Below are 10,403 nucleotides of genomic sequence, written 5' to 3'. Positions count from 1 at the left end.
AAGAGGTTAAAGGAAACATCGGAGTGTCCCTAATGCCACTGAGCTGTACAACCTGAAATGGTTAAAATGGCAGCTTTTGTGTTACCTGTTCTTTACCACAATTTTCAGAAGTAAACATTAAAAACTGAGCTTTCTGGGGCCCGACAGCAGCACGGCAGCTAAAACACGGTGTTCGGTAGGGCAGTTCCACACAGGAGGGTCCCGATTCAAGTCTGGAGGCCTCCCCGAGTGTGCCGGGCCCACGCTCGCCCAGGAGCTGGGTCTGGCTGAAGGCTGGGGTGGAGTGGCATGTCAAGTCCCTTTCAGGGGTGCCGTGTCTCTGGCTTATTCTCAGAAGAGATAAGTAAACTTTTAAACAAATTAAACTTTTCCTGAGACCCTTGCCAACACACACACACACATACACACACACATACACACGACAATTTCCCGTGTTATTATTTGAAATGATAGGCGCTGGGGCCAGAAATCCCCTCAGCAATAATGGCTGTTTCCAGAGTCCCTCTCTGTGGAATTTTCTAGAATGCCGACCCCTTTTCCCACCCCTAGAGAAGGGTGGGACTGCCAGCGGTTCTTAGAGAGGAGGTGGGAGGTTGTCTAACACCCACGGGTTTAAGCGCTCTGGTGAAGCGCACAGAACATAGACGCGGACCACGAGGGCCACCCCATGGCAAACTCGGCGTTTAACCCCGAGCTCCGGGCCGAGGCTGCCGGGCCTGCCGGGCACACCTGCACTGCTGGGCACTCAGCCTCTAGCCCCAGGCCCCAGCAGAGCCCCAGGAGGTCCTCCTCGCACTGCCCATGCCGGTCGTTTGCTTGGGTTTGGGTGCTCCGACCCCCACCCCCGGGGAAATTTAAATATTAAAAACACACGAGGCAATACCGTCACCCCAGGCGACACGTCTCCGAACGGCAGCCCACAGACACGCCGGTGGTCCCCGCGAACAGCTGCTGAACGGCTCTGGGCGTCCTCACGTGGGGACACAGGCCTTACGGGCGAGATCCGGGCGTGTGCGGTGAGGCTGGCGTGGCCCACCCTCCGTGCTGCCAGGCCTGAGAAATGCGGAGCACAGGCCACCTGGCCTGGGGGTCGTCGAGGCGCCGGATCCCACGGGGCCGACTGCACAGCTCGAGTCTCGAACCCGTGGCTGGAAAAACACGCTAGGCACGTGCGCGTGCGTGCCCGGAATCCCGAGTGAGGAGGAAGGGCTGCCGCGTGGCCATCCCCCACTGTCTCTACCTGGAGAACGCATGCGCCGATGGCGGACTAAAGCTGAAAGAAGGGCAGCACGCAGCCACGGGCGATGACGGTGACAGGCGGCCGTGGTCGGGTCCTGCCTGCCCGGTGTTGCTGGGACGAGGTAACCGAGCCAGAGCCTTCCGTGAAGAAAAGAGGCTTGTTCTGCTCACGGGTCGGCAGCCTGGAGAGGTCAAGGTTGGGCCGGCGTTTGCACACGGCACCGTAAGAGGACGATGACGAAGGGGGCGCGCCATCGAGGCCACCGCGCGGTGCGACGACCCGCTCTCACAGTGACTGCAACAACCTCGTGAGAGCAGAACTCACTCCCTGCCTGGAAACATCCGACACCAACCTCGCTGGGGCCACCTCTGCACGGTCTCTTCCACTGAGCCGAGCCTCATCCTGGGTTTCTGTGGGGGCGAACCCCGAAACCACGACACTGAGCAATAAGCCAGGTATAGGCGCACCCCGGACCCCCTCCACCGCAGGCAGTGTCCCAAGCTGGCAACTCCAGAGGCTGGGGCAGATCGGGGGCGGGCAGGCGCTGCGGGAGGCAGGGGTGTTCGTGGCCCCGTCTCTTTGGGGTGAAGATCGTGTCCTGGAAGTAAGTGGGGGTGATGGCTGCACAGCGCTGGCAGTGTGCTGCACGTCACCGACGATGACCTCCCGTTCTGTGTCCCGTATGCTGCACATCACCGACAATGACCTCCCCATTCTGTGTCCCGTACCACAATAAAACAAGTAAAAATGGATCGTACCTTGGGACCAGCAGGCGGCGGAGTGGTTAGGTCGCTGGACTCCCACATGGCCACCCCTGGGTTGAGTCCTATCCGGTGTCTCGAACATCACCCTGGGCGCGTGTGCATGTGTTCCCGAGATCCAGGAGGAGACTGGTGGGGAAGGAATGAAGCGTGGCCTTCCCACTGGGGGCGATTTCTCACTTTCCCTCTCGCTGTGTCTCTTCAGCACATCCGCTCTAAGGCAAAAACCTCTTTTAAAAATGTATACATGCGCATATATATGTATATATGTCTTTCTGGGTACAGCTGTAACCTGGATTGGATCCTGGGGTGGAAAAGGCACAGCGGGAAAACGGGTGAGATGAAGCGAAGTAGGCGCCTCGCTGGCTGGGAGGGCCGGGTCGTCCAGCGGTGGCCGGTCAGTGGCCTGCGACGCTGGCAGGTGACACTGAGGCCTATACCAGCGCTGTGTGGTCATTGCGCCTTCTCTGTAAACCTAAACGATTCCAAATAAAACATCCATTTTAAAAATCACAACTGCCTTTTAAAGAACTGTTCGCTTGGTCTCTGGGAGGTTCTTTGGCCTGCCCCGGTCCCCACTGCATTGAGTTTGCAGACTTGGGAGCCGGAGCGACTCCTGGGCTCTGGAGAGGAAGAAGCCTGGCGTTCCCAGGCTGCAGGCGGAGGGAGGAGAGGTGGGCAGACTGGGGAAAGGAGGGGCCTACACGGGCGGGAGGCCGGGAGTCCCACAGCCGTGAAAACTCCATGGAAAAGCACTGAGGGCTTTCAGGAAGAGGAACGTCCAACACTGAGGTCCAACACTGAGGTCGCAGATACGTGACCCGAGGCTGGAGACACCCAGGGGCGTGTTTTGTTGACCCTTGGTTTTGTCAAAATACTGTGACCCAATCCGGTAGGTGGTCAGGAAAGTCATGATGTATTTTCTGTTTTTCCTTTTTTTTTTTCTAGAGGTTTTTGTCTTAGGGTACGTGTGCTTATGCTTACCAGAGAGACGGGTGGACGCAGTGAGAGGGAGAAGTCACCCCGGGGGCATGACCACACCGCAATCCCTTCTCCTCCCGGGACCTTGGGCATGCAGTACAAGTGCCCATTGTGAGTTTCAAGCCACCAAGTCTGGGACTCAACTGCAGTCGGCCATGTGGGAGTCCAGCACGTTGCACCACTCCATCTGCTGGCCCGCCCTGTGTTTTTCTCTGCAGCTGATCCCACACTAAGCTGGGGCTTCCACCTGCTCTGCAAACTCCTGAGGACCCGCTCCCTAAAACCACGCATGAAGTCCCGAGGTTAACCTGAGCCAGGGCTGTAAGTTCCCCTCCTCGGTGGACTGAGTGGTGCCCCCCAGCCCCCCCAAAAGACATCCAGGTCAAACCTTTAGAATTTGTGAAATGACCTTATCTGAAAAGGGTCCTTATCAAGCTAAGGGTCTTAGGGTGAGATCTGGGTTGCCCAGGTGGGCCGTAAGCCGATGACCAGTGTCCCCATCAGGGACAGGCAGAAGGAGACTTAAGAGGCACAGACACGTGGGAGTCACATGATGACAGGCAGAGATGGGGGGACCACATCCTAGAAAGCCAGGGGCTACCAGAAGCTGGAAGAGGCCAGGGAGTTTCAGTCCCACAGCCATGAAAACTCCATGGAAAAGCACTGAGGGCTTTCAGGAAGAGGAACGTCCAACACTGAGGTCCAACACTGAGGTCGCAGATACGTGACCCGAGGCTGGAGACACCCAGGGGCGTGTTTTGTTGACCCTTGGTTTTGTCAAAATACTGTGACCCAATCCGGTAGGTGGTCAGGAAAGTCATGACGTATTTTCTGTTTTTCCTTTTTTTTTTCTAGAGGTTTTTGTCTTAGGGTCCTTTTTTTTTTTCTAGAGGTTTTTGTCTTAGGGTACGTGTGCTTATGCTTACCAGAGAGACGGGTGGACGCAGTGAGAGGGAGAAGTCACCCCGGGGGCATGACCACACCGCAATCCCTTCTCCTCCCGGGACCTTGGGCATGCAGTACAAGTGCCCATTGTGAGTTTCAAGCCACCAAGTCTGGGACTCAACTGCAGTCGGCCATGTGGGAGTCCAGCACGTTGCACCACTCCATCTGCTGGCCCGCCCTGTGTTTTTCTCTGCAGCTGATCCCACACTAAGCTGGGGCTTCCACCTGCTCTGCAAACTCCTGAGGACCCGCTCCCTAAAACCACGCATGAAGTCCCGAGGTTAACCTGAGCCAGGGCTGTAAGTTCCCCTCCTCGGTGGACTGAGTGGTGCCCCCCAGCCCCCCCAAAAGACATCCAGGTCAAACCTTTAGAATTTGTGAAATGACCTTATCTGAAAAGGGTCCTTATCAAGCTAAGGGTCTTAGGGTGAGATCTGGGTTGCCCAGGTGGGCCGTAAGCCGATGACCAGTGTCCCCATCAGGGACAGGCAGAAGGAGACTTAAGAGGCACAGACACGTGGGAGTCACATGATGACAGGCAGAGATGGGGGGACCACATCCTAGAAAGCCAGGGGCTACCAGAAGCTGGAAGAGGCCAGGGAGTTTCCTCCCCAGAACATCCAAGGACGTGCGGCCCTGCTGCCACGTTGGTCTCAGACCTCCGCTCTGCAGGACTGGGAGGCCTCACTCCTGTGGCCGGACACCCGGTGTATGGGTTGTTACAGGAGCTATAGGAACAGATACCTCCTCCCCAAGACCCCGGCTCTCCGGGTGCCATCGCTCCCTCAGCCTTCAAGGCAGTCCCTTCCACAGAGGAGGCCCCGAGGCTCAGAGAGGGGAGGCTGAGTGGGAGGCCATTTCCGGCCATCTCAGTCCTCCTCTGCGCTGACCCGAGCTCACCGCCTATTTCACTGGGGCTGCATGGCATTAACACTGAAAATTGTTATTTACTCTGAAATAGTACAAGAACAGCAAGAGTCCAGGCCACGTAATTCCAACAACTTCTTAGCTCCCTACTTCTCTGGGTTCAGCCCAGCAGGCCTTGGCTGTGTGGCAAAGGGTAAATCAATCAACTTCTTTGTGTTTTAGATTCGGCTTCAAAATGGGGAGAAAAGTGGCCCCAGAGGGTTGCCCTGAGGCTAAGTGGTGTCTGCAAGGCGGGAGTGTCTCTCAGACCGCACTGGGGCCAGCACATTCTTGCCCTGCCCGGGTTTAAGGCTCCATTGAGTCCTGAGTAGATAAGAGACTCCAGGCGGGCCCAGCCTCGGGGGGCGGGTGGAGGACCCAGTGGGCCGGTGGGCCGGTTCCCTTGGTTTCCTTGGCCTTTCCTGTAGTGGGGGTGTGAGATGCAGGTACCAGCAGTTAAAATACCAAGATCTTTCTACCTTTGAGCTCGAGGATCAAGCTACCCTCACCTGTTCTGCAGCCTCAGGCTTCTCTACGGCCCAGCAGCTAAATCCCCCTGGGGCCCTCTGTGTCCAGGCCAGTCCTCCGCCCTGACAGAGCTGTCCCACTGGTGACAGTTCGCTGCACCCGGGCTGGGCAGCGTGGGTGCCAGACCTGACAGAAAAGAACAGAGGCCATTTTGGGGGCCTTGGCTACCCCAGGAGGCACAGGTGTCTCTGAGATTTAGAGAAGGCCATCCTGTCACCCTGCACCAGGCCCACAGAGACAGACAGACAGACATAGACGCCTGTGCTGGAGATTCGGGGGTCGCGAGGCGCACAGAGGGGTGGTCCTGACAGTGCGGGGAGGCCGAGACTACATGGAGTCCAGGCCAGGCCAGCCAGGAGGAGAGCTGGGTCTGCTGGGAAAACCTCACCAGGTGATGGGGTGGACGGCCCAAGTAGAGGTCAGAGGTCAGGGCTCAGAGGTAGTACACTTTATTGACCGGGTTCTCCCAACATCTCGCAAACCCGGGGCAAAGCCAGTCCCGTCCACCAAACAGAAGAGGAGGCATCCTACAAACATCTGGGGCTCCAGCGGCAGGGTGGCAGGGGCAGGGAGGGCGGCTGCCAGCCTCGGGGAGGGGTGAGGCAGGGCCACAGGGGCTAAAAGTATGGGGTGCTCAGCCCGGGCCACCCCTGAGGCCCTGTCAGGCCTGGTCAGCCCCTCGCTTCCCCAGCCAAGGTTCCTCAGGGGTCACAGTGAGACTGGCTTAGATTGGGAGGGCAGAGGGGGCCCCGGGCAGACAGAACCTCAGGCCCCCGCCCACCCTTGGCCGGACTCACAGAGCTGGGAAGAGGGAGAGACAGAAAGGCCTGTCACTCCTGGCTCAGAAGTTTCTAGAACATCTGGGTAAGCCCCTTCTCTGCGAGTAAAGGGTAGAGACCAGTTCTGTTCTGACATCCCCAGGCTACTGGGAAGGGCAGTTCACTCCTGGCTCAGAAGTCTCTAGAACATCTGGGTGAACTTGCCCTCCGTTACTCCCAATTAGAAAAATGTTTTTGAAATCTAGGAGTCGACTGGGGTGTGTCGAACCGGGCAGTAAAAAACCCGGGGAGATCCTGGTTTAAAAAGGTGTCCTGGCAAGGAGCCCGGGGAGACCAGGTGGGAGGCCAGCAGACGGGGGCGTGTGGCAGGGCGGGGCTGGCGGTGCCCAGGGACAGGGCGGGAACCGGGGCGAGATGCAGAAAGCGGTGATTCGTGGGCCATGGCAGGTCGCCAGCCAGCGCCACGGGCCTGGGCTCCCAGGGCAGCTGGGGGCTGCCGGGGGGCCCCGCGGGCACATCTTCCGGGCGGGTGCTGGGGCCTCTGCCCCAGGAGACGCGAGGCTGCGGGTCAGGCCTTGAGGCTGCCGTTGCCGGGCGGCTCCTTGCGGCTGGCTGTGTAGTCTGAGGAGGGCTCGAGCCCCAGCATCTGCCGCTGCACCAGCTTGGCGTAGAGGCCGCCCTGGGCCAGCAGCTGCTGGTGTGTGCCCTGCTGCACCACACGGCCTTTGTCCAGCACCACTATGAGGTGCGCCCGCTCCACGGTGCTCAGCCGGTGTGCGATGATCAGCACCGTGTGCTTCTGCAGGTTGCCGTGGATGGCCTGCTGGATCTGCGGGGACACAGGGCCAGAGGGGCCAGGCTCGCAGGGCAGCCCCGCCCTCAGCCCCAGTGCCGCCTCTACAGCTCAGCAGCCCCGATATGGAATGCTTGGGGCCATAGTTTCGGATTTCAGATTTCTTTGTCTATTTTTGGAGAGGTTTTTGCTATAGGGCGCATGCGCTCAGCAGAAAGACAGAGATAGACAGAGACATCCCCAGGGGGCATGGCCATACCACAATCCCTTCTCCTCCATTCTCCTCTCGGGATCTTGGGCACGCACGCACATGCACCCGGTGTGAGTTTAAGCCAGTGGGTGCAGGACTCTAACCCAAGTCAACTACATGGGAGTCCAGTGACATAGCCATTATGCCATCTGCTGGTCCCAGATTTTTTTTTTAAATTTTTGAACTATCTGTATCTACATAATGAGATACCTTGTCTACACAGGAACTCATTTCTGTCTCACACACACCTTAGAGGCAGAGACAGAAGGTCATTTTATATACTAGTTTTGTACTGCAGTATTTTGACTGCAACCCACCACATGCGGTCAGGTGTAGAGTTTTCTACTTGGGACGTTGATGCTTGAAACATTTCAGATTTGGGAGCATTGCAGATTTCGGATTAGGGGTGCTCAGTCTGTAGCTGACGCTTAACCTCTCTGAGATCTCGGTTCCTCATGAGGCTAGACCAGGACTTGGCTCTTGGGCTTCTGTCTGAAGGAAACCTAGGGGGACGCTTAACCTCTCTGAGATTTCGGTTCCTCATGAGGCTAGACCAGGACTTGGCTCTTGGGCTTCTGTCTGAAGGAAACCTAGGGGGGACGGGAGAGCAGCCCCTACCCCAGGTTCTCTAGCCGTCCGGTTCCTTTTCTGACCGCCAGCATGGTGCGTTAACTGTGTAAGCCTCGAAGCTGACAAAACGGGGCGTCACCCTCGGTCCCTCGCCTTTCCGAGAGCACCCAAGGCTGGTTCTTAGCAAATCTTGCAGCCCGGGCTGCCCCGCTCTCTCACCCGGTTCCTCCCTTCGCCTCTGTTCTGCTCATCTGAACGCCACTAACCCTCCTGCCCGGAGGGGCCCCTTATCCGTTCCCCACATGAATTTAAAATAGTGTAAGCAGTTCTAATGACACTTCTCCAAACCCGCGAATAGCGTCTTAGGATAAAATCCCAACTGAGGACTTTGTCAGACATAGACCTGTATCACACCAAAACGGACCCCTGTGCACACTATAGATTTTAGTTAACAAGAGCGTATTCATGTAGGGGCCAGCAGGTGGCATGGTGGTTAAGGCACTGGACTCCCACAGGGCTGACCACGGTTCAAGGCCCGGACTTAGCGGCTTGCTTTCTCACTCTCTCTCTCTGGTGAGTGCACGTGCCCTATAGCAAATCAAGAAATAATAATAAATAAAATAAATAGTTCTTTAAAAAATACTGCATTCCTGTAGGCTCATCAGTTGTAACAAATGCATCACATGTTAATAATAGTGGAGACGAGGGGGAGGGGAGTGGAGGGGGCTACCGGAACTCTACCTTCTGCTCAGTTTTCTTTAAATCTAAAACTGCTCTAAAAATCAAGACTAGGGCCAGCCAGTGATGTAGGGGTTAAGGCGCTGCATCACATGGCTGGCCCCACAGTTCAAGTCCCAGACCCAGCGGCTTAAAAATCACACCAAGCGCATGTGCGTGTGTGCCCCAAATCCTAAGGGGAATGGAGGAGAAGGGACTGCAGCATGGCCGTCCCCTCTGTCTGTGTGTGTCTCTCTCCAGTGAGCAACAAACTGAAAACAGAAAACAAGTTTCACAAGAATCCGGACTCCTTAGTCGGGCCGGGCCCCAGGTGCCTGCCTCTCCCTGCCTTTGTCCTCGCCTTTCTCTGCTCACCCCGCCCACCTGCCACACTGGCCTTTGGCTTGACTCGAACTTGCCAAACTCATTGCCCTCTCCAAGCCACTGCACCCCTGCCCATCTTCCCGGGATTCTCGTGGCCCCAGAACTCCCCACAGCTGCCTGCCCTACTTTCGGTCTCAGCTGAAATGGTGCCTGATGTCCCCGGTTCCACGCCGAGAGCCACGAGCCCGGCAGCCACGCCTCCACACAGACATCTGCCCTGGGGGTCGGTGGAAGCCCAGTGCGGGCCCCCCTTCTGGCGACATATAATCCTGTCTCTAGGATGGCCCCAGCCCCCCAAAAGGCCTGCCTCACCGACTGCGGCAGTAAGAAGCAAGCCCGCGAGGCTGACCCACGTGGGAAGGTTCTGGGTTCGCATGTGGAGCCCTCCCTGCCTGTGCTAGGCACAAGTGGACCCACATTCCAGGGCTGGCTGGGGCTAGGGTGTAGGTGCTTTCTCTCTCGCTCATCATAGAAGAAAGAAATTAATAATACATTAATAAATAAATAAATAAATAAGGCCTGCACACACACGCACATGCGCACACGCGCACACGCACACGTCAGAGGAGCTCCGCTCTCCCCGGCAGCAGCTACTGGCTGGAATCTGGGTCTAACCTTGACCACACTGACCCTCCGACTCTCCCCACCTGGGACCATTTCTCTCTCTCTTTGCAGCACAGGCCATGGGTCAAATTCATGCTTCTGTCCCTGTTAATTATGTCTTCCCCGCCGGGAGGGAACCACCACGGGGGTGGGGTCTTGTCTGGTCAGCCCACGACTGCACCCCCAGTGCCCAGACCGTGCCGGTGCCCGGAGGAGCTGGGAAAGTGCCCGCATCGTGGGCGGATGAATCCATGGACCCGATGAGGAGCACCCAGCCCTGAGCGCACCCCTGGACCTTCTCTTCCAGAGAAACGAGGCTCAGGGAGAGCAGAGGCCTGCTCCAGGTCGCACGACTCTGACTTGCCCTCTTCCCCTATCACCAGAGCCCGGAGGTTGAGCCCAGATGGCCCTGCCTCCCCTTCCCTGGCTCTCAGCCTCCACACCAGTCCAGGACTCTGCTGGCCTCTCAGCCCTTCGCAGCACACCTGTCTGCTGGGGCTGGAGACTCTGGCCTCCTGGGGCGGCTCCCCCCAGGCCAGCCCGCAACTCACCAGGTACTCGCTCTCTGCGTCCAGCGCGCTGGTGGCTTCGTCCAGGATGAGGACAGGTGGGTTCCGCACCAAAGCCCGGGCCATGGCCACCCGCTGCTTCTGGCCACCAGACAGCTGTGCGCCCTTCTCCCCCGTCTCTGCAGGGCAGAGACACAGGGGCGAGTTAGCAGGAGGGGAGGTCACACAGCCCGGGGAGAGTGAGGAGACTCTCCAGGACAAGCCCCCGAGGGCACGGGATGGGACTGCCAGAGCCCGCCGCTCCCCGCCCCACTCAGAACAGACACCCGGGGCGCGGGGAGGGGACTCCCAGCCCCCGCCGCCCCCCGCCCCACTCAGAACAGACACGCAGCTACGCCTACTCGCCAGCGGAGACCAGGACCACGCCACAGCTCTTG

At 58.1% G+C, this 10,403-nt stretch overlaps 1 protein-coding gene across 8 annotated transcripts in view; it reads right to left on the bottom strand.

Moving 5' to 3' along the window:
- Positions 1–5,794: 5,794 nt before the first annotated feature.
- The window catches only part of ABCB9 (ATP binding cassette subfamily B member 9), a 44,414-nt gene continuing 39,805 nt past the window's right edge, over positions 5,795–10,403 (bottom strand). For all 8 annotated transcript variants that reach the window (XM_014588094.1, XM_014588097.1, XM_014588092.2 and 5 more), the window contains 2 exons: positions 10,009–10,145; positions 5,795–6,969 (listed from right to left, as the gene is read on the bottom strand). In XM_014588094.1, coding sequence (XP_014443580.1) covers positions 6,709–6,969; positions 10,009–10,145 — 398 coding nt within the window. In that variant the 3' untranslated portion in view covers positions 5,795–6,708. The remainder of the gene's footprint in view (positions 6,970–10,008; positions 10,146–10,403) is intronic.

Source organism: Tupaia chinensis, unplaced genomic scaffold (assembly GCF_000334495.1).
Source record: "Tupaia chinensis unplaced genomic scaffold, TupChi_1.0 Scaffold000258_1, whole genome shotgun sequence".
Taxonomy (NCBI): Eukaryota; Metazoa; Chordata; class Mammalia; order Scandentia; family Tupaiidae; genus Tupaia; species Tupaia belangeri.
This window is presented reverse-complemented; position numbering and strand designations above follow the sequence as displayed.